At 36.2% G+C, this 24814-nt stretch overlaps 1 protein-coding gene across 5 annotated transcripts; it reads right to left on the reverse strand.

The window, feature by feature from the left end:
• Positions 1-807: 807 nt before the first annotated feature.
• Positions 808-22963, reverse strand: ptpn5 (protein tyrosine phosphatase non-receptor type 5). 5 transcript variants are annotated; one of them, XM_051115302.1, is made up of 15 exons: positions 22515-22962; positions 20481-20595; positions 20324-20388; positions 16730-16928; positions 14418-14528; positions 13980-14057; positions 13550-13788; positions 12921-13107; positions 12749-12833; positions 12563-12642; positions 11242-11379; positions 10727-10837; positions 7619-7779; positions 7420-7533; positions 808-5596 (listed from the first exon to the last, which is right to left on the reverse strand). In XM_051115302.1, the coding sequence occupies exons 4-15, from the start codon at positions 16895-16897 to the stop codon at positions 5503-5505; spliced, it is 1566 nt and encodes a 521-aa protein (XP_050971259.1). In that variant the 5' UTR covers positions 16898-16928; positions 20324-20388; positions 20481-20595; positions 22515-22962; the 3' UTR covers positions 808-5502. The 5 variants fall into 5 exon arrangements, with proteins under 5 accessions (XP_050971259.1, XP_050971261.1, XP_050971262.1 ...); XM_051115304.1 differs by lacking the exon at positions 22515-22962 and having other exon boundaries at positions 20481-21022; XM_051115305.1 differs by lacking the exons at positions 20324-20388; positions 20481-20595 and having other exon boundaries at positions 22515-22963.
• Positions 22964-24814: the final 1851 nt, after the last annotated feature.

Consider the following 24814-nt stretch of genomic DNA (forward strand, 5'->3'; position numbering starts at 1 on the left):
CACTCGCTGTCGTCAGACTCCTTGTGCAAACAAAAATCTTACTGGATTATTACAATTAATGGCAAAATGAATGTTTGGAAATGTAAACTGATATTTCCTACTGACACACTATAGCAAAAGACAGACTTTAACTGACTTTAAACCATTTTTTAGCTGATGAAAATACTAGTGGCCTAAGACTTTTGCACAGTACTGTATTTCCCTCTCACATTCACAAAGATTATGATTTTATTTTAGGCAGAGACACTGTTTGCTCTCCTCAACATTGCTCTCATTCACTTAGAGCACTACATAACTACTTTGGTAACTAAAAGATGTTCACCAGTATAAGAAGGCTTAGAATTGTGATTAAACTGATGTGCTGTGATTTTGCAGATTTGCTTTTATTTATAACCTAATGTCTATGAATGAAATATGATTCAACTCAAGTACTATGACATTGGCTCCTGCGTCAGCAGCACCATACGCATGTGTCATGGTACTCTACTGAACGCTGTGGAGACTGACATGGAAGAGAAGAAATTGTTGAATAAAATTACGATTGACCTACCGTTGTCACATGGACTATTTTTCTGGGCTTTGCACGTGGTAGTTGCATTGTTGTCTATATGCAGGGTCAGAAAGCTCTCAAATTTCATCAAAAGTACCTTAATTTGTGTTTCGAAGATGAACAGCGTTTTTACGGGTTTGGAACGACATGAGGGTGAGTAATTAATGACAGAATTTTCATTTTGGGGTGAACTATCCCTTTAAGAGATGGCACTTTGTCTCCATGTCAATCAAAGTCCAATCAGCCCATAGTCCTGATTAACAGAAAGGTATTTTTATTTAAAAATTAAAGCTTATACCAATAATACAAGCCATGATATTGTAAACTTAGTCATGTTACATTCTATTTGGATTCAACAGCAGAGGAACAATACGAAAGCAATGAGGCAAATTGAATTTTCAAACCACATCTACTTCACTATAGAACAGGATTAAAAGGAAACCAAAACATTTCTTCTTTTTTGAGATCGAGGGGCCGGTGCCAAACTTTTCAACCAAAACCACAGGACAATAAATAAGCAGAAAATATTAAAACACTGATCAACACATGGTTTCTTAAAAACAAAAATCTTCAAAATATTTTTTAGTGAAATGAAGAAGCAAAATACTCAAATACTCAGGTGGCATTGAAATATATGAGCAATTAAGACAGCCGAGGCACAAGCCTCTGCATTCACATTCATAAAATCAGTATTTCATCTTTGTGCTTGTTTTAGCTTTGTACAGTAGTGCATAAAGACATACTATGCTGGTAGTGAGTCGTTCATGATGATTAAATTAATATCCATTTAAACATACAACAGCACACTCTCTTTTAAATATATTAAAATCACTGTTACGTGGATGTAATCCAAGCTAGTTTGGCCCAGGATCGAATTTGTGTGTATGATATAATGATATACTTGTTTGCTGGTGCCTGTGTGTCTGTTACTCTTCTCTGGCAACACAGACGGGCCCGACAGATGGAGTGTTCTGTAGGAAGTGGGGTCCGACTGAGAGTGAGTGGGTAGTGAGCTGGGGGAGGGGTATGACTTCTCTAAACTGCTATATTGGCCCTTCTCTCAGTCTATGAACTGTAACATTGATTCTAACATGAAATCATTTCATTTGACCCTGATCGCATTTGGTGCATCAAACAAAATCAACCCAATGAAATCAGGATTCATTTATGTGATTAAGGCTACTAACAGCCTGTCAGTTACTCAGAATAATATTTCCTCACGGTGGATAAATTCAGTGACCTAAAACATACAGTCCTGAAAATGACAATTTTGATGACATTGTTGAAAATGGAAAACCATCAGGGCGGCAAACAGCATGTAACAGACACACAGAGATTTGGTTCAACATTTCAAAAATGATTCCTCCAAGGAATGTTCCGGTTTGAATACACTTAGGCGCTGTCCACAGCATTTGTGCCATTATAGTGATTACCTCAGAAAATACTTTTCCAGGTAGATGAGCTTCTGGTTATGCATTACGGATGAGAGTTGCTCCATGCTTACATGTAATGCGTGAATGCTTTTACAGGCTATTCCAGTCACTGAAAGATTGTCAGTAAGCGATTCTGTCAAAACTATGACTTTTGTGTTTTTTAAAAGAAAAACACAGTGAGAAGTCTGAAATATTTTCTGTGATAACTGACATAAATGCTGTAAATAGAGCTTGTATTTACATTCCTCTAAAGAAGTAAATTGATCATTGTGGATAAAAACCTGTTTTCTCACTCACGTGTACCTCACAAGATCAGTTTTGCATCAATTTCATGTTAAGGGACAAGAAATGTGCCCTCTGTAAAAATAAAGGTGCTTCGCGATGCCATAGAAGAACCTTTTTTGTCTAAATGGTTCCATAAAGAACCTTTAACATCTGAAAGACCTGTTTCACAAAAGGTTCTTTGTGGCGAAAGAAGGTTCTTCAGATTATAAAAAGGTAAGAAAGAGATGGTTAGAACCTTTGACTGAACGGTTCTTTGTGGAACCAAAAATGGTTCTTCTACACAGGTTCCAAAAGGGTGTTCTTCTAGTGATGCCATAGAAGAACCATTTTGGTTCCCCAAAGAACCTTTCAGTGAACAGTTCCTAAAAGAACCATTTTAAAGAACAGTTTAAAAATCTAAAGAACCTTTTTCGACTATAAAGAACCTTTAATGCATTTGAAAGGTTCCATGGATGTTCAAGGCTCTTCACACAACCTTTGATGCCAACAAAGAACCTTTATTTTTAAGAGTGTATGCTAAGAGCGCAGATAAACAGAAAAACTAGTTTCACAAATTGATAGAGATGGATAAATTACATTACCATTTAAAAGTTTGGGGTTAGTAAGATTTGTTAAACACTTTTCTTTAGCAAGGATGCATTAAATTGATCAAAAGTGACAGTAAAGACTTTCACAGTGTTACAACAGGTTTCTGTTTCAAATAAATGTTATATTCTTTCTATTCATTAAGGATTCCTGAAAAATATCTCACAAAAATATCTAGTAGCACAATGGTTTTAATAAGTAATGTTACTTTAGCACCAAATCAGCATATCAGTGATTTCTGAAGGATCATGTGACACTGAAGACTGGAGTAATGGCTGCTGAAAATTCAGCTTTTCCATCACAGGAATAAATTACATTTTCCATTTTACTGTATTTTTAATCATATAAATGCAGCCTCAGTGAACATAAGAGACTTACTTCTTTAAAAAACAAAAAAATCGTACCAACCCCAAACTTATGAACGTTAGTGTGTATACTGTATAATTTAAAAATAAATAAATAAAACTATAAAACTAAATCTAGATCTTGTTGCAAATCATAAAGTACTTCCAATTTACTGTAATTATTTTCAAATTATGAAGATTCATTGCCAGTGAAAATGACGCAAAAAATGGCACAAAAACACGCAACAAAAGTTAACAAACTGTTCAAAGAAAGGTTGAGTAAGTGAGAGAACAGGTTTTACAGTGGGAATTCAGATTTTTCACTTTAAAAATATATAAATGCTGGTTTCATACATGTACAAGTCCACATGTTGGTGTCAAAAAGTCAGTTTTCAAAGTTTGTAAATATAGAATTAGGATTGTTCAGGTTTTGCGGTATGGACCAGTCACTACAGTCTTTGGCAGTGTAATAACAGCACAAAAACAGACAAAACTCTTTCAATAAATAGGACTAATATGTCATTTCATTAAAAACAAATAATAAATTCACTTAGTACCAACTAAAACACGAAAGCAGTTCTGCAATAATAAAAAGACTATAACAGCAGCGATTAAAGCATGTGAATGAAAGTCATTCTCATTTCTGGCAAACTATCATGAGGCCTTGAACTAACAACACTTAGAAAAAAAAATAGTACAATCTCTTGTGTAACAAGGAGGTGTTTTCAAGCTTCTGTAAACTTCCTAATTTCAGCTCAGAGCTGCCTGGAAGGAAAACATCATTTTGAGGACACATGACTAGCTCGAGAACAACTGGAGACAATTAGGGTGGTAGCAGTACTGTCTAAAGAAAATCAGAGGAGAACTTGCATCGGTACTTCCAGCTGGATCACATGAGACCGTCGACCGAAGATGCTTATTCCAACAGCAGACACTCTGCTGTATCAGAAGCGTTTGCGCATAATCACACACAGATGTCTGCTTGTAATTGAAACATTTCCTTGCTCATAATTAAAAAGAAGTTCAAAATGTACTTGCTCATGCAAACTGCAAGTCTCAGCAAAGCTGTACGAGCTGCCAACTCGGGCAAATACTGATTATACGTCGTAACTAATCAGATACGCAGACCCACATATAAACAATGTTAAATGTAACCAGAGTAAAACAAGCTCATCAAATAAACAGAAATGAGCAAAAAACATCACAACTATATATGTCCCATTGTCATGATTTCTGCTATTCATACAAGCTGTGATTTACAAATTTAACATTAGTCGGATACAGTGTTTCGGCATTTTGATACATAAAACCTTGAGGTGCAGCATCAATGCTTTTTAGAGTCCAACTAAACTGTTTCACACCACGTAGCGTCCGACAACACGCAAACCGAAGGCAAAGGTATGCTGAGGGAAAATGTACATCATTCTGTACTTAGATCAGTCTCTGTCCCTCTCTCAGTCTTACCGAATGAGACGACGACAGGCTGTAACACCACAACGCCTTTCGCTCTGCCCGACAACATTTACACACAACCATACAGACCCCAGTACGAACAGAAAGACACATATTAAGGCCATTTTGTATTAAATGTGGTAGGCTAACCTCTTCTGGAGACCGACCACACATCCGGAGTTAAAGTCTGATAATCATCGAACACGTAGTAAACATTACTTCTCTCTCTCCTTCTGTTTCTGCGACAGACACACACATGCACACAAACACACATACACACGTACTGACGGTTCAGATTGCCAAGAGGTTGATCTTTCAACACGCGAGACCCAGAAATGTACACGCACACTTTACAACAAATCTCAACACTGAGTTAGAAATCCTGTAAAAATGTCTTAGCAGTAAAAGGAAAATTGCTGTATTTGTAGGCTCAGAAATTGAAGAGGTCCCTAAACCTAATGTTGAATTTACATCATAAATGGAGGCCTTGATGTCTGCTTGTTATTGTGTTCATTCCACTGCATACGCATACAAACAATGTCATGTTTGAGCACTGGTGAGTGTTATTATGTGGGCTGTACTTGTGTATGATATAACTGACCGCTTGTGTTACTGTTATGGTAAAGAATAAAGACAAAGTATATTTAATAACTGATTGGTGTGGGATTTAGGTACTGAAGATTGGACTTAGCTAAAATCTAATATTGGGTCAGCTCCTAAAACGACATTCAACCTAAAACTGTTTGAAGACATGAGACTTGAGGTACTGAGGGTCAGTCCCTGCCCCATGTGTTCGGATGAAGGTCAACTGCTCTGTGAGGAGTGGTTTGAAGGTTGTGCGCTCATGGAGGCTTTACTCTTCTGAGGTCTTCCGAAGCTGTCTTTCATACAGGCTGAGTACATGATGAACAAACTGATACTGCTCCGCTGTCTGGATCATGCCGCCTCTAAAAGCACAACAACAACAACATACTGTTAATATACTTAATAGCATCTAGCAGTCCAGCTTAGCACTTAGAGGAGAAGTTCACTTCCAGAACAAAAATTTACAGATAATGTACTCACCCCCTTGTCATCTGAGATGTTCATGTCTTTCTTTCTTCAGTTGTAAATAATTTTTTTTTGAGGAAAACATTTCAGGATTTCTCTCCATATAGTGGACTTCTATAGTGCCCGCCAGTGTTGGGGGTAACGCATTACAAGTAACGCAAGTTACGTAATATCATTACTTTTTCCAAGTAACTAGTAAAGTAACGCATTACTTTTTAATTGACAAGAAAATATCTGAGTTACTTTTTTCAAATAAGTAACGCCATTTACTTATCAGTATTCCTCAAAATGAATAAAAACTGTGAAATTCAACTCAGAATATATTCAAAATATGTTAAATAACACAAATATCCTTTATGCATTTAATCCCGTTTTATTAACCGATGTCTTAGCTGCCGACCTTCGATGATCCAATTCAACCATACTAATAAGTAAAAATTACTCAAGATAATCTAACATTTGTTTTCCGTTTTTTTATTGCTGAAGAGTTGACATTTTTTTCTTCTGTGGTCTACTGTACAGACATGAATTTACTTTTCTCAAAGCCTGAGGCTTTTGGTGTGAAAAGGCTTTTACATATGCCAAAAATAGAACTTTTTATATTAAAAACAAACAAGCAAGCCCTGCCCAGATTTAAAAAGTAACGCAAAAGTAAAGTAACACATTACTTTCCATAAAAAGTAACTAAGTAACGTAATTAGTTACTTTTTTAGGGAGTAACTCAATATTGTAATGCATTACTTTTAAAAGTAACTTTCTCCAACACTGGTGCCCGTGAGATTAAACTTCAAAAATGCTGTTTAAATGCAGCTTAGAAGGGCTCTAAACGATCCCAGCTGAGGAAGAAGGGTCTTATCTAGCAAAACGATCGGATATTTCCTAAAAAAAATTACAATTTATATACTTTTTAACCTCAAATGCTCGTCTTGTCTAAGCTCTGTGTGCTCTGTGTGCACTCTTGTCTAACAAGACAGTTAGGGTAGGTCAAAAAACTCCAGGTCAAAAAATTTTCTCCTCCAACTTCAAAATCGTCCTAAATTGCTGTTTTAATTTTTTTTATAAAGCACGTTTGGTCTTCTGATCCTCTGTGCGTTCACTTTGTAAACACTGGGTCCGTACTTCTGCAGCGATGTAGGATGATTTTGAAGTTGGAGGAGAAAATGAGATAGGAGTTTTTCGACATACCCTAACTGTCATAAACAGGAAAACACACAGTTCACGCAGAGCTAGACAAGACGAGCATTTGAGGTCAAAAAGTATATAAAATATAATTTTTTTTAGAAAATAACAGATCGTTTCGCTAGATAAGACCTTTCTTCCTCGGCTGGGATCGTTTAGAGCACTTTGAAGTTGCATTTAAACTGCATTTTGGATGTTCAAACTCATAGGTACCATATAAGTCCACTATATGGAGAGAAATCCTAAAATGTTTTCCTCAAAAACCATAATTTCTTTCCGACTGAAGAAAGAAAGACATGAACATCTTGGATGACAAGGGGGTGAGTAAACTATCTGTAAATGTTTGTTCTGAAAGTGAACTTCTCCTTTAACAATAGCCTAATGTAACACCAACAGGTCATGCAAGGATTTTTCTCTATGACTTCAGGTTGGCCCGGATACCACTGAGGCCAAACAGCTAACATTTATTCTGATTCTGCTGCTGCCTCAGTACTCAAACTGACACTTTTGTTTAAAAGAATGTACTGTATGTACGTTTTACCTGTCCAAGCGTAGCTGGCTAGTGGTCTTCAGGATGTCAACGACCCCTTCGTTGCTTAGCTGCTGGCACAAGATGGAGGTAGCAATGAAACAGCCAGTGCGTCCAATCCCTGCACTATGAGTAGAGAAAATGGTGTTTAAATATATGAGCGTTAGCTTTTCACTATGTCACTTTAACAACTTTTTGAGAAGTGTGTTACCTGCAGTGGACAATGACAGGGCCACTGCTGGGTGGAGCCTGTTTCCTTGCTTCTTCCACTTCCCTAACCAACTCCAAAAGAGGCGGGGCCTTGTCTGGAGTTTTCTGATCTGGCCATGAAGTGTACCAGTACTGTTTGAGAGTGCGCTCCTCACCCTCACTCTACACACAAAAACATTCACAAAAGCATGTTAATGCACATTCGCAGTTCATTAAAGCTGTGCACTCTACAAATTTGACCACGATTTGGTCGTCTGAGACAAATTTGCATATCCTACAGGATTCCTCTTATTCTAGGTCAAAATCTACACCCTTTGATCACTAGTTTAAATAGCTAGTTCACCCAAAAATGAAAATTCTGTCATTAATTACTCGCCCTCATGTCGTTCCAAACCTGTAAGACATTTGCTCATCTTTGGAACACAAATTAAAATATTTTTGATGAAATCCGAGAGCTTTCTGGCCCTGCATAGACAGCAACACAACTGAAATGTTTGTGGTACTGTTGTGAATGGTGGTGGAGACTGACACAGAAGAAAATAATTTTTTAAGTAATTATTTTTGTTTTCTTTGCACATAAAACATTTTCTCATAGCTTCATAACATTACAGTTGAAAAACTGATGTCACATGGATTATTTTATCAATGTCCTTACTACCTTTCTGGGCCTTGAACATGTCGTGTTGCTGTCTATACAGAGCCAGTAAGCAGAAAGTGAATAATTCATGACAGAACTTTCATTTTTTGGGTGAACTATCTCTTCAACATGTTTGCTGAAAGCTGATTAATGACCCTTGTCTTCTGATGAAATTCTGCCAGTGTCAGAAGTTTTGCAGCACGGTACTTCTGTGTGGTTTCTCCTACGATGGACGTAAAATCAAGAACCATCAGGAGCACAGAAAAAAGCACTATTTGCCTATGACTATGTTCGTCACCAAACATGTCACAGATTAATGAGGTAAAACCTATGCCTATGCCCATTTTTAATGATACAGTCTGACAACTGACCCTTCGCAAACAGCTTGATTGACAGGTGATCTGACCAATCATAACACCAAATCCGCCATTGTGTCCAACAAACAAATCAGTCAGGAGAGTAGATTAACTCAAGTGGACTTAAACTTAAAAAAATTGTGTGTATTGATGTCTTTCTGCGGTTCATTCTAATGTCCATTCATGTTTTTTTCATGCTTTAAGTAAAAAGAAAAGATGATCGGTTCACATGTCATTGATCTAATAAGGCAATACAGTGATCTATCACAACACATTAAAAGAGAAGTCCACTTCCAAAACAAAGATTCACATATAATGTACTCACCCCCTTGTCATCCAAGATGTTCATGTCTTTCTTTCTTCAGTCGTAAAGAAATTCAGCATTTTTCTCCATATAATGGACTGATATGGTGCCAACTTCCAAAATGTAGTTTAAATGCGGCTGTAAACAATCCCAGCCGAGGAAGAAGGGTCTTATCTAGCGAACATTTTGGAAGTTCAAAATCAGGGCACCATATCAGTCCATTATATGAAATGTTTTCCTTAGTCATTTCTTAACGACTGAAGAAAGAAAGACATGAACATCTTGGATGACAAGGAGGTGAGTACATTATCTGTAAATCTTAGTTTTAAAAAAGTGGACTTCTCCTTTAAAGAGCCACAAAACTGTATTTATTGTTTGAATTTCACTGAGACCTTGTTTCATACCAAAAGTAAACTGCTCTCTCTTGTCTGTCAGCGTGTTGTCAGTTTTCTCTTTGCTCCACAATGTATTTTTTACTGCGTGAGAACATGATGCATAGTGTGAGAGTGGAACTGTTTGTTGGGCATAGCAACAGTAACTAAGGAGGACAGGTTTTTGCGAAGGGTCAGTTGAGATCCCACTGTAACATACAGTCTGACAAGCAACAATTGTAAAGGACTCATAAATCATATAGTTTGTACCCTGCTTAACACACATATACACACAGCAACATTTCTAGCCTTCAATTAGTAATGAGGTGCTGTCCGAATGAATTAAACTCAGTCGTGAACAATTTTATCAATGAAAATGATTATCAGGTTGGTATAAGGTAATCTCCACCATCAGTGTTTTACTGGGGCTCATGCTCTAGTAAAAAGGGTCTAGCTAAATATACCAAATGATGCCCATACTAAAACATCTACACATTCTTTGATATATCTCCTTGAGATATCTTACACAGATTTTGTGATTAACTACATTTCCTTCAATTATGTGAAACACTGCATTGCTAAGAATATTTGTTGCCATGACAGCCATGCCTCCAGAGGAAACAGTAGAAAACATACTTAGAAGCAAAAAAAGAGAGATTTTGCTCAAGCTGGACTCATCTTTCTTCTCTTTCACACAAACTTTTAGAAGGTTAGACTCCTCTATAAATATTACTCTCTTCTTTATTGGTTATACTGTATTGTAATCTTTACATGAAAGAAACTGAATAAAAAAATTATATTACAAGTAGAAATGATTTTTAAAGAAGTGATGGTTTTTAAAACAGTACTTAATCTCTGGTCTCTGAATTTTACTTTAAAAGAGGATGCAAAATATGATACAGTCAGTTGTCTTGTCTTTCATGGGCTATAAACAAATTCAGTGTTGTTGCAATGTTGTAATGCAATATTGACCAGTAGGTGGCGCTGACATCAAACTGCTCGTGTACACTCAGGGCATGGTCAAGATGACATATGCCACATTTTCTTTCAATAGACCAAAACATTACCAAGACACAGCCTCTGTTTCGTTGGAACTTTTAAATGTGTCTAAATTCTATTATTTAAGTTGGTATCATTTTGCCAAATTTTAATACTAATAATAAAAATAATAAATACAATACATGCCATGGTGCTTGCAACCAATAAAATCATAAAATGTTCTCAACTTTTTGGTAAAAATGTCACTGTTAAAATTAAAATTGAGATTCCTTTAGTTATTAGTTTGCATATAAAACAGTACAAATGCAAATCAGTTATTTTCCTTAAAACTATTCAACATAAACATCCTAGACATAATCACACAATGCATCTTAAAGCTGTTCCTCACAGTAAAGCGGCTCTTCTCTCTGTGTGAGCACACACAATCAAACACAAAACAAACCTTCACAGTGAAAATCCTTAGACTGTAGTCATCTGCCTGGATGACCTGTTTGACAGTGATCTCGATACCTTCACAGATGACACTGTCCTCTGGCCAGTATTCTGTGCATTTCTGTGGGACACACACAAATATATTTTATTCGATTCATGTATTACGTATGTTTTATTCAGTTCAACACAGTCCATTTTAAATCATTTTAGACAAATTCCACTCATTAATTCCAGGTAACTCACTAGAATTCACCTAAATACTGCAAGGCACGTCAAGAGTCAAAATCACCTCAACTACGTGTCTTTATTTACTTTTTGACTTCAGGTATTTTATTCTGCAAAATACCTAAAGTTACAAAAAATATTTGTGAATATAATAAGTCGTTTGATGTTCAGTCTGAGCTCAGTATCAAATAGTAACAGCAGTGGGGGACTGGACAAGAAGAACTATTTAGTGATCTCAAAGATGTTTAATTGAAAGACTAATACATCAAAGTCATGTGATATGCGTGGCTATATACAGACCTCATTTTTTTCTTCAATGTTGGTGATCATGACAATAATGGGGCAGCGCTCTTGCCAAACCATCCTCCAGAAATCCCCCACTGTGTTTACAGTCGGACCCTGTGTAGCGATGTACGCCTTTTCTTTCCCTCCGTAGCCCTACAGGGAAAAAGCAAAATTAAAACGCTAGTGAAAAATAAATATACTAAAATTTGCCTTACTACGTATACTACAAATATATTTACATACTATGCACTTAATAAAAACACTCGCAATTGTACTTTTAGTATACTACACTGGCATATTTAAAGTCTGCTAAATCAGAACAACTAATTTTGTACTTAATGCATTTTAATTGTGCGGAAGTAGCGCTGAAGTCCAACTAAAGATATACTTAATTATATTTTGACTGTGCTAAAGTGGAACTATTGCAAGTATACATTAGGTACACTTTAGATATTTTGCATTTAAAGACTGATATTATTTAAAGGTCATACAATCCTCATCAATAGTGACATTAAAACATATTTCAGGCTTACTCCATATTGAAGTACTCCAAATAAAGTTTAATTACAATTTTTATATCAATAAGTCTCAAGCGATATGTCAGTAAATATGTTAATAGACCTGAAATATACTGAAAATATATGCATTTTAAATCTACTACTTTTTTACTAGTAAAGAAAGAAGCAAATTTGAAAAACCTTATATGGCTGATTATAGAGCCTTAACTTTTCAGCCTATAGCATTTCTATGTGATCAGAAATAAAGCATAATCACACAAAACGGTTATTTTTCAAACATCATACGATTTCCTAAAACTAACAGTTTGTGATCTCAGAATAAATCATAAAAGCTGTGACATAAAAAAGCTTTAATCAGCTAAAAATTTGAAAAAAAAAAAAAAAAGTTAGGGCTCATATTTATTATTTGTTACATTGATTTAAAGGACAAATGACAATGTTACAGAAATACTGCAAATATAAATAAAAAAATATAATAAAAAATTATTATTTTATTTTTTATTTATATTTATATATATATATATATATATATATATATTTAGACAAAGCTAAACGATTAAAGGGATAGTTCATCCAAAAATGAAAATTCCGAAGATGAACAAAGTTCTTACGTGTTTGAAACGACATGAGGCTCAGTAATTAATGACAAAATTTTCATTTTTAGGTGAACTATCCCTTGAGCAAATCTAAAGATTTGGTTGTTTCATCACAAACTAATTTGTTCAGTTTAATAAAAATGAACATATCACAAAACAACTTAAAAATATATATATCAACAAGCAAAATAAGATTTTCATTTGATGCTAACGGACACTCACCTTCAAATAATTAGCGTTGATATAGGTGCTGAGAAAATCACCTTCCTCTTTTGCTTTTAAGCAAACTCTGCTATGTGTGTCTGCAATTTAGAGGTAAGATACAAATACAAAGACATGCCAACATCATCAATAACAAACCTCATTAGCCATTTCCACATTTTACTGCATACAGAGTATTATACACACTTGGTAGTATGGTTTTGTAGCGATTCTTCCTCACCACGCCAGGAAAATTATATTCTTTTGGGTCCACGAAGTTCATGGGTGTTTCCTGTTTCCATCAGAATCACAAGATGAGAAGTGGTGTCAGGATAACTGTTTTATAGCGTACATTGATGTTACTATGAGCTATACTCACATAAAACTCAGCTTGTAGTACAGCGTCGTCCAGTGCGCGCTTGTGCAGCTCCTCGGGGGTGAGCAGGTTGGATGCGTTCTGCAGGTATTCCTGTGTGCTCTGCTCTCTAGGGGACAGCAGCGCTCCATAGGGCTCTGTAGTACCAGGGGTGCACATGTCCAACGTCAGCGACACATTAGATCCTCTCCTGGAAATCACAACAGAGTTTGTGTGATGTCCCCAATGTATTTTAGATGCACTGAAGGGCTAAAGCCTTCTTTATTAAAACTTGTAAAATGAGCACAAACAGGTCACAACTACTTTGACTACTTTTCTTTTTTTATAGTAGCTTCTGTTTTATCCACTTCAAGATATGAAATTCATCTGTTGTTGAAATATTTATTCAAAGTTGCCTTTAAATATTAAACAACTGCTTTTGAATGTTTAATTACGACACAAGTGGTTAGCCTTTCCATCATAACTACTTCTGTATTTATGATTCTTTCCTCATTAATATATTTAGCACGATCACATTAAATACTGAAATGAACTGTCAAGGCCATAATAGAATATTCTAAAAGCAAACAACAACTAATTATTTATAGGATGTAATATACATCAAATGTAAAGCATCCAGATGTATTTCTTACCTTTCCTGCAAGCCCACAGGTTTGACAGTGAGAGTGGTAGGGTCAGCTTCAGTCTTCATGTCCATAAAGCAGTCAAAAACAGGCGTCTCCGGAACAGCATCCAGCTCGTAGAAATCCTCTTGTTTAGCATCTGTCCATTCTGAATATGTAAAGGAGGGCTGCCTGCTCATGGACTGACGACGGTCGTCAGGGAAGCAAGATGGGTTGCCAGGCACCAGGGTTTTAATGCAGAACAGCGTCTGTTGTGACAGCAAGAAAGGGGAAAAGGAAAGTTCAAGCTTTACACAAAGCGCACGCTCGTTTCAAATCAGCTGCGGCGACACTTTGTACTGAGCACATGCTGTAGTGCAGTTTGATGGAAATCAAGTTATTGTATAAACAGGCTAAACTAAAGCTCTGATTGAGGCAAAAACATAAAAAACATACTTACTCCAGTACCAAGGATGACTACACCTAAGAAGAGTGTAGCTATAAGGGGCAACAAGCTTTCCACCCTCCATATCTCCATCTGCAGATAATGAACGACATATGATAGTGAATCCCTTTAAAATTCTCTTTCACATCAGTGTTTTTCATTGTTTTGACAGAGAAGATATTTGGGACCCTGTCTGTGAAATCCAGGCTAAAGTCTCAAAAACTTATTATGAGATAACAAGCAACAAAGTTTGAGTTCAACCATCAATTTTACTATGATTTCAATGTGTGACATGGCCTTACTCAGTTAGTATTAAAGAAAACAAGGTTACATTTTTACAGAATGTTCTTTACCTTATGAAGGATGATTTTATGTAGAAAACAGTAAATAAAAAAAAATGACTTTAGGTGGGTTTTCACAGCCAGGGTCACATTTCAGTTCTAGCTCCATCACCTGTTGATCATAGGCATCACTGGTGGAGAGAAGGTACTGAAGGAGATCCAAAACTTTATGTGCTGCTGGAAAAGCCCTGTATCCATTCAGCATGTAAAGGACCCACAAACCCTGAACACATCAACAAAAAACACACTTATTTTCACACACAAACTCTTCAGAAGACAACAGTGACTTCCATATCAACAACTAGGGATGGCAATGAAAAAAACCGAGACGTTGAATATGAATCACTAAAGGAATTTTGCCAAAAATTTCATTTTGAAGTAATAAATGATTATTGTTTTGCAAATTCACTACCGTTCAAAAGTTTGGGATGAGCAAGATTTTTTTTTAAATTGTTTTTGAAACAAGTGTCTTATGCTCACCAAGGCTGCATTTATCTGAGTTCACTTTCAGAATGAAAATTTACAGGTAATGTACTCACACCCTTGTCATTCAAGATGTTCATGTCTTTCTTTCTCCAGTCATGAAGAAATTATGTTTTTTGAGGAAAATATTTTAGGATTTCTCTCCATATAGTGGACTTCTATGGTGCCCCCAAGTTTGAACTTGCAAAATACAGTTTAAATGCAACTTCAAAGGGCTCTAAATGATCCCAGCCGAGGAAGAAGTGTCTTATCTAGCAAAACGATCGGTTATTTTCTAAAAAAAACGTACAATTTATATACTTTTTAACAGCAAACACTTGTCTTGGTCTAGCTCTGCGTGAACTGTGTGTATTTCTGTTTATGACAGTTTGGGTATGTCGAAAAACTCCCGTCTCATTTTCTCCTTCAACTTCAAAATTGTCCTACGTCACTGCAGAAGGTCCGACCCAGAGTTCACAAAGTGAATACGCAAAGAAGATCAAACGCCCTTTACAAAAGGTAAAACAGTAACGTAGCACAATTTTGAAGTTGGAGGAGAAAATGAGATGTGAGTTTTTCGACATACCCTTACTATCATAAAGAAAAATACAGAGTACCACAGAAGTCCACTATATGGAGAAAAATCCTGAAATGTTTTCCTCAAAAAACATAATTTCTTTATGACTGAAGAAAGAAAGACATAAGTATCTTGGATGAAAAGGGGGTGAGTACATTATCTGTAAATTTTTGTTCTGGAAGTGAACTAAAAAATGCAGTAAATATTGTGAAATATTATTACTATTTAAAATCACTGTTTTCTATTTCCATATATTTTAAATGATGGTGAAGCTAAATTTTCAGCAGCCCTTACTCCTATGGAAGCCCATTTCTGCAAATTGAATTAAAAAAAAAAAGTAATTGTGACTATTTATTTTGCAATTCTGACTTTTTTTCTCAGAATTGTGTGATATAAAGTCAGATTTGTGAAATATTTTATCTTTATAACATGCAACTGTAAGTTATTAAGTCAGAATTGTGAGATATAAACTCGTAAATCCGTAAATCTGACTTTATAACTTGTAACTGCGAGTTTATATCACACAATTTTGAGAAAAAAGTCATAATTGCGAGGTGTAAACTTGTAATTGTGAGAAAAAAGTCAGAATTGTAAGATAAAAAGTTGCAATTATGTTTTTTTTTTATTATTCAGTGGCGGAAACGGGCTTCCATATTCTACAGTCTTCAGTATCACATGATCAGAAATCATTCCAGTATGCAAAATTTTGTGGAAGCCATGATACATTTTTTCCAGGAATCTTTGATGAATAGCAAGTTCCAAAGAGCAGTATTTATTTGAAATAGAAGCATTTTGTAACAATAAAATTACTATATTGTCACTTGATCAAGTGTATGCATCCTTGCTGAATACAAGCATTAAGTTCTTTCAAAAATTAAAAAGTACTGACCCCAAACTTTTGAATGGTAGTTTGTGTGTATATATAAGTCTTGCACAGCTGTTTGCTGGTTTGTCAGACAGGAAGGCATGCGGCGCAGTTATTGACTGTAGGGTCGATCACAGCAGACCCTGGAACAGCCTGTTTTTCTATGCTTATATGCACAAACACATTCAAACACAAATACACACAAGCACACAGATTTTCAAACACACCATAACAACTGTGTAATTGTCCATTTACATGACAAAAACCTTTAATTATGAATGTAAAATATTCCTGGTTTCAAAAAGCCGAATTTTGATAAAAACAACAAAATTATCAACTGCATAATTTCAGCTAAAAGCCACTTTTAGTCAAAATCAGAACATTGGCATAAATGAAACACTCCACACATACAGCAATAAAAATCAACAAACAGTTAATGGTGTGCACATCTGCATAAAGTGTGATATGCATGTGTTAAGGAGTCATTTGTTAATTATCTGAGAAATGTGCATAAACTCACTGTGAGTTGAGACAGTGTGTACAGCAGGAGGAAAGCGCCAGCTGTAACACTTGCTTTCAATACTCTCTCCCACAGAGCAAGCCCAACCCCTGGCAGGGGATCGTGAGTAAGTGGGGTGGCACTCTCCTGCTCTTTGGGTGCATCCTCTCCAACAGGGGCTTCTGCCATGCTTCTCTTGAAACGTCCTGTCTTTAAACAGCTGAAATAGACACAGAGGCCGAAAATGATAAAATGTGTGTAAAATGTACAGCAAAAAAATAAAATAAACAGCTAATTTAGTGCAAGCGAGCAGCAATGTCAGCAATGCAGCTGAATCTAATCACAGAGTAGTACACTACACCTTCTGCAGTACAGTCTCATAATTCATGGCATTGCTGTGGGAGGAATGACACATTTAGAGGTGGACTATGCAAATGAGACAGTGCTGCGGACATAACGCTAACATGGGGTGTTATGCCATATACAGTGTGAACAGCACGGTAGCAGTCTTATCACAAGATCCATAATGATTAGCATTAAGAAAAACATTTGAGGTTTGAGCAGCAGTGAGTAGCGTTATTCTAATTGCATTACATTCACTGTCTAATTTTGCATGATTACTGTTAGTCTGCTGCTTTATTTTTTGTTCACTAACTGTTGACCATATGGAATCACATTCTTTTATCAGGTTTCAAAGCATGGTCTGAAGTCAGCTCATTTAAACCGAAATACTCCCACATCATTTGAGAGTTACTGCTGATCACATTCGCTTTCTTTCTTTTTTTCACAGCAGAAATGCTTATGACACAATGTGTTTAATATTTAAACACTTCACTGTGCACTGATAGTGACTATCACTTTTCAAAAATTAAAGGTGTACAATATCACTGCTTTGTCAAAAATAAAGCAGAGATTCAACAGAATTTCAACTGAGATTCAACCATGAACAAACCAGCTAATATAATTTTGTTAAATGCATGATTCATAAATCCGTGCAATAATGAAAATGGAACCTAGTAATCAACTCATTCCAGTAGTCAACTGCTTTGCTGGAATATTGTATAGATACTACTTTAATTTTGAAAAATACATACAACTTTTTACTTTAATAATATGTAAAAAAAAAGAAAGAAAAAAACTAGTTAAATTAGAAAAAAAGATATTTGTGATCACATTTTCAGTTTTGTTATATTCAAGAGAATAGCCATGTGCTGATTTTGATGTACATAAATGTTTGTGCTAAGTACACTCTTAAAAATAAAGGTTTATACCGATGCCATAGAAGAACCATTCATTCAAAGGTTCTTTAAAGAACCATCTCTTTCTTACCTTTTTATAATCTGAAGAACTTTATTGTGCCACATAGAACAGACAGGTTTTGTGAAACAGAAAGGTTCTTTAGATGTTAAAGGTTCTTTAGGGAACCATTTAGACAAAAAAGGTTCTTCTACGGCATTGTGAAGCACCTTTACTTTTAAGATTGTAGTGATATATAAACAAGCAAAAAGTCGGACAGAGAAGGCTGTGTGTCACCTTTAGTGCAGAGTCAACATTCAGTGCTGGAGTGGATCACTCTGATCAATACTCCAGCTCCACACACACACACACACAACTACTGAGGCTGCATTTGCAAGAAAAACAGTCACTTCAGCAACAAACACACCCATCCCCCTTTCTTTAACTCCTTTATCTCTCTCTGATCCTCATCTCATCACTTCCCTCTGCATTTCTCCCTTCTTTTCCCTATTTCTTTCTGCTTTCATCTTTCTTTAGTGTTTACCCCTCTCCCTTCATACCTCTGACCCTTATCTGCGAATGGTCTTCTTCAATCCATTTGACCTTTATCCATCTTTACCTCCCCCTTCTTTTACCTCTCTTCACTGATGAATATTATTAATTTATTTATTCCTGTACTCTATTCATGCTGCAGCTGGATGCTCTTGAATTATCAGAATGAGCTATAAAGAGGAGAGATCGTTGTGTTGAAGGATACACACAGATACACACACACGCACACACATATATACAAGTACACACCCTTCACAGATTGTCTTTCATCAAACCTAAGCATAATCATCTCATGCCACTTGCTCAATCAGCATTCAAATCCTAACCATAAACTGTATAACAGGAAGACATAAAGAAAGAACAGCCGTTGCAGGCAGGTATCTGAATGGAACCGAGGATGAAATGGACCATAAACAAAATATTTATTAAGGGAAACTATATGTTTTTTTTTGTTCTTAAATAATTTTACAACATCTGTGTCCTCTAATCTCTACAAAAAATAATGTGAATAAATAAAGTAAAAGTGTTTTAATCACAATGATAAGATTTTTAGATAGATTTAGATATTTAGGCCAGTTCACATTTGTGACGCAAGTAGCACGGGTATATTTGTTGCAATAGCCAACAATACATCGCATGGGTCAAAATTATCGATTTTTCTTTTATGCCAAAAGTCATTAGGACATTAAGTAAACATCATGTTTCATGAAGATAAGTTTTTGATCAGTAATATGCTCCATGAAGATATTTTGTACATTTCCTACCATAAATATATCAAAACTAAGTTTTTGATTAGTTATATGCCTTGCTAAGAACTTCATTTGGACAGCTTTAAAGGCGATTTTCTCAATATTTTGATATTTTTGCACCCTCCGATTCCAGATTTTCAAATAGTTGTATCTCAGCCAAAAATTGTCTTAAAATTTTACCCTTATGACTGGTTTTGTGGTCCAGGGTCACATGTAATGGTGAATGGTCAATATTTAGTTTTTAGAATGCACTCAAGATTTTGCCTCGACATCTCTTATTCCTGTATTCCTCCACAGAACATCAACTTTCAATTTTTGGTTCATACACAAAAACGGAAAAGCTAAATACTGACACTTTTTTTACAATTTTTTTGTTTACCAGTTTAAAGGAAATAATTGAATGATCGGATGATACACAGACTGTAAAACATCAGAATTTAAAATTACAACCTGTATTCTTTTATCAATGATAACTACACAGCACTACCGTTCAAAGTTTGGGGTCAGTAAAATGTTTTAATGTTTTTGAAAGAAGACAATTATCAGCCTGCTTTTATTTGATAAAAAAAAAACAGTAAAATACTAATATTGTGAAATATTGTTACAATTTAAAATACCTGTTTTCTATCTGGACATAATCTAATCTTCAATATCACACGTTCCTTCAGAAATCATACTAATATGCTAAATTGCTTGAATTTAATATTCAATTAACTGAACTCAACTCAGCTTAATTTATCTTAAGACTAGTAACTAAAAAATATGTGCTTGTCTTTTCATTTTCACAAATGTAAAACATCACATTTTAAAATGACAATTTCAACTCCTTTCTTACTGAACTACATTGCACATATACAACAATGAACTTATTATTAAAACTAATATATCATATTTATATTATTTATATTCAAATATATTTATAAGCTTATCTTAATTATTACAGCTTAAACTAAAAACACTTGTATCACTATTGTGTCACAAATTCATTGATTTCATAAACCACGCCACAACCCGAAGTATTTTCTTTGTGAGAAATAAAGAGCGGACATACTTCATAAAGAAACAATATATGACTTACTGTATTAAAAAGAAAGTTAGGCTCACATGACAGTGACAAACGCCTCTCTCAGGACCTAAAACAAACTGGGAGTAGTGAGAAGAAAAATTAGGAAAATAGAAATTATTTCCAATGCATTAGAATGTCAATATATATAGCAGTAGATGATCATTCTTACTCATGCAGCTCTGTACGGAGCGCTACAGATGGCGATACAAGCAGAGGACACTGCGTGCCAAGTCAACCAACAGGAGTCACTGAGCGGTATCGAATAAATAGCCCTCCATGTGTGTCTATCACAGAAAAATGACAGGTGGTCAAAATATAGCAGGAGACATGATGAATCCAAGCAAGACGTCCAGGAATTAAACACAGTATAAGCAACAGGCTAGACAAAAGGACTGAAAAACAATGAAGAACTTAAGGTCTGCGGGGAACGTATCTAAAACCCGAACACACATTCAGTCTTTCTCCTCTACGATCAGTAAACAATAGCTGCAGAGGTCTGGTCTGGTGATGACGTGATCTACATTGGCATGGGGGTAACCATGGAAACAAATACACTCAGCAGCAAACGGTTTATATAGAACCACAATCAACACCCCCCTCCACACACACACACACAGATATACACACTCTAACACCCACACACACAGACACGCAAAGGGATCATGCAGCAGACACAATCCATAGTGGAATAAAAAGGAGAAACACAGTTCCCATCTGGCTCCTGCAACATTTATAGGCATTTCCTGCCTTTTGTGTTTGAATATGAAATCCATTTCTTTTTCACACACACATGCAAATTCATTGTATTGAGCTCTTTAAAGCCATAATGTATAGCTAGCCATGGCAAAACTGTACATACAAACACACATTAACAGCATCTGCATTGTAAACTAAGGCTGAGTCTACGTCCCACACACTAATGACAAACTATAGTCTGAGATTAAAACAAAGTTAATATGTCAGCAATGCTTTTAACAACAATAATGGACGGCAATAACTGTCGGCACTTCAATATGGCCTTATTTATTTTTATTTTGAACACATTAGAAGTCTGGATCCTAATGGATTCCTAGCTAATGGAAATACTGATTTTTCTATGGTAATAGTTTTTGATGAAAGAGAGTGCAACGGAGAGAGAGATTACCTGCTTAATAGCAGCCCTACACTATTGGGCCGGTGTTTCATTGTGCTTGCTCGTATGAGAGGATTACGCTTTATGCTGGATGAGTTAAATCAGTGTGTTTTTGTTCTGGGCCCAATATTGCGCTGCACCTTTGGATTTCCATGAATGAGAGCTGTCATGGTTTCCAAAGAACCCACCTCTCCGTCTCCTTCTCCACCTCTGAAACGCATAGCTGATGTGATTAACTGGTTGTACACATTTCAGAGAAAGAAACGACAAAGACAGGGCCACAGATGGGAGAGAGGGAGTGAGAGAGACTGAAATCATGGGCAGAGGATTATTTGGACCAGTGCAATGCAAGTCTCCCTGGCTTAATACATTGACTAAAAGCAAACATCCCTTTTTAAAAACAATTCCTGCGCTAATAGTCATTACACTGACCCAAAGTCTGAATTATTCAAACAAAAGCTCAATAAAAAGCTGAAATTATAACAGTCTGGCTGCATAGAGCCCCCACACACATAGGCAAGCAATCAGTTACACAAACACACACACACACACGCAGGATGGAAACCATTTCTGAAGAATAACAGGCAGAAAAGCAGAATGAGATCTGAGAATGAGTCTACACTTGTTGAATGCCATTTTAGGATCACAAATGCATCCCTGCTATCTCCAGTGGGTTTTGTAAAAGTATCCCCTTTAACTATAAACATACTGATAAAGTGCATCTGTTTTTCATCAGCGTAAACACAGAGACCATTTTCTTCAATTTACCGTCAGCCACTGTGTTCACCAGCCAAAACCCAGCAAATGTTGACTTATGATAGCTTGAATGACACATCCCAAAGGTGAGGTAGTTTTTTAAGAACCAAACAGCCAGGATAAATATGCGTACAGGCACCATACTGAAAGACCTCGCTCATTGACTCGCTTCGCCTCTTCATTGAGAACAACACTGCGTCGACCGAGTGTCTCAGCATCCTCAAAAAACACGACGCGCGCTTCCCCGGCATGAAATGGACAGGGAATAATAATGCAAACCGCACCGCACACGACAAAACACGGTTGCGCTCTTACCTCTCAGATGGCTGAAAGCGGTGGAAATGAGCGCGGAGATTCGCGCAGCATCATTAATATTCACATCACAGCGCTCGCGGAGACGCGCGCGGAGGAAGAGCAGGCAGCGGGAGACGCTGCAGTCGCTGCAGAGCCGAACGGCGGCCCTCCATATGAGCCCGCCTCTCTGGACTGACAGTCACAATGAGGAGGGTCTGAGTGCTTGCGTGAGCGCGCGTATGTCTTAATATACTCTGTCTCTCTTTTCCGAGTATATTTTTGTTTCGTGAGATCCCTTTTGTGTGGTTTTCAATAGGTGTTGACGTGTGAGGTATTGTCTTTCGCGAGGCGGATGGTGCGATGCTTCGCTTCAGGTGGCAGCTGGAGGTGTAACCTAGGCAACGTATCTCGGGGTAGAATGGGGTGGAGGGATGCGCTTTAGTGCTCTCTTCTCTCTCCGGTCCCCTCAGCACTCATATTAGCAACTGCGTCATTTCCTAAAGCAAATGAACGCACATGAAAACGCACTGGATGTTTTGCACCTACGAAAAGAGGGTCTGTCACATTTTGTGAGTTTGACATCATGAGATGTTTTCATTCAGGTTCCGAATTCTTTCTTTCTTCCTAATATTTTCCAATGTTTTAAAAACCCAAAGACTACATATTCTACAAGTAACTGCTTCCATCTAGTGGTGCTAAACTACAGCCTGCATTGATGACCATGTCAGCAGCGCCACCTGTGGTCATCATACGCATTATACAGTACGTGACTCTATTACTGTGTAATTTTGGCCTCTTCTTGATTATGAGACTCTAAAGTCCTATGTGCATCTACAACCCCAGTTCCAGAAAAGTTGGGACGTTTTGTGACATGCCATAAAATTAAGAATATGCTATTTGTTCATTCTCTTTAACCTTTATTTAACTTGTGTTTTCACTGGCTAACTTAATTTTGTTTTGTGTATATAAACAAATTTTAATAGCTATAACACTTTGCATGTTTAACACTGAGTCAAATCACCTTTCCTTTTAATTACACATTTTAATCATTTGGGAATTGAGGATGCAAATACAACAGCTGCCCAACAGTTCTTAGTCAATGTTGTCTGATTCTCCTTTTCATGATGGGCCATACATTTTCACAGTGTTGGGAAGGTTACTTTGTTACAGATTACAAGATACTCTATTTAAAATGTAGTAGTAGTGTGACTTTTCAATTACTTTATTAAAGTAATGTAACATTACTTTTGATTACTTTTCTAAATTTCTAATATTTTCAACTGTTAATCATTTTAAAACATTTAAACCAGGCAGAATAAACCTTACAGTAGCACTCAACACTGATTACTGTCAGACTTTCAAAATTATTTACCACTTGAATTAAGATTATAATAAGCAAGGGATATGCATCTTTATTTTGCGATAACAACTGGCTGGATATACGTTTTCCCACTTATAACACAGTTGCTTGCCACAAAAGTTAATAATTAGACACGAAACACTGAACATAAACCCAAATAGGAACCGAATAAGCATGTGTCCTATTCTGTGTCCTAAGCTCCTGAAACATTGGTGCCTCATTTTAGAGCAGTCAGTGCAATTTTGGAAAGAAGTCAATTAAATCTGTATGTGAGTGTGTGTGTGAAAAAATTCAGATGTAACCCCCTTTGTAATCATTAACATTTTCAAAAGTAACTGTAATTTCATTACACATTTTTTCTCAGTTACTGTAACTGATTACAATTACATTTATTTTGTAATTAAATTACATAATTCCATTACATGTAACTAATTAATCCCAAACACTGCATTTTCAACAGGAGACATATCTGCTGGCCATACTCATATGCCACTATTACAGACGGAAACACGATGCATTAAGAGCATTAATTAGGTCTTCTAGGAAACATGTAAGTATCTTTTGTAGCTTCTGAGGGACAGTATTAAATGACAAACATATGATATTTAGGCAAAATAATAAAATTGACCAAAATAAGAAAAATGTATCTTAATTCTGTTCAAAAGTTTACACCTCTGGCTCTTAATTCATTGTGTTTCCTTCTAAAGCATCAGTGAGCCTTTGAACCTTATGTAATAGTTGCATATGACTCCCTCAATTGTCCTCAGTGTGAAAAGATGGATCTCAAAATCATACAATAATTGTTGGAAAGGGTTCAAATTCACAAAAATGCTGAAAAACCAAAGAATTTGTGGGACCTGAAGGATTTTTTTTGAAGAACTGCAAGCAGTTTAACTGTTCAGGACAAACAAAGGACTCATGAACTATCACTCAACAAATAAAAATAAACACAGCTGTGGAT

The sequence above is a fragment of the Labeo rohita genome, chromosome 7 (assembly GCF_022985175.1).
Source record: "Labeo rohita strain BAU-BD-2019 chromosome 7, IGBB_LRoh.1.0, whole genome shotgun sequence".
In the NCBI taxonomy this organism is placed as follows: domain Eukaryota; kingdom Metazoa; phylum Chordata; class Actinopteri; order Cypriniformes; family Cyprinidae; genus Labeo; species Labeo rohita.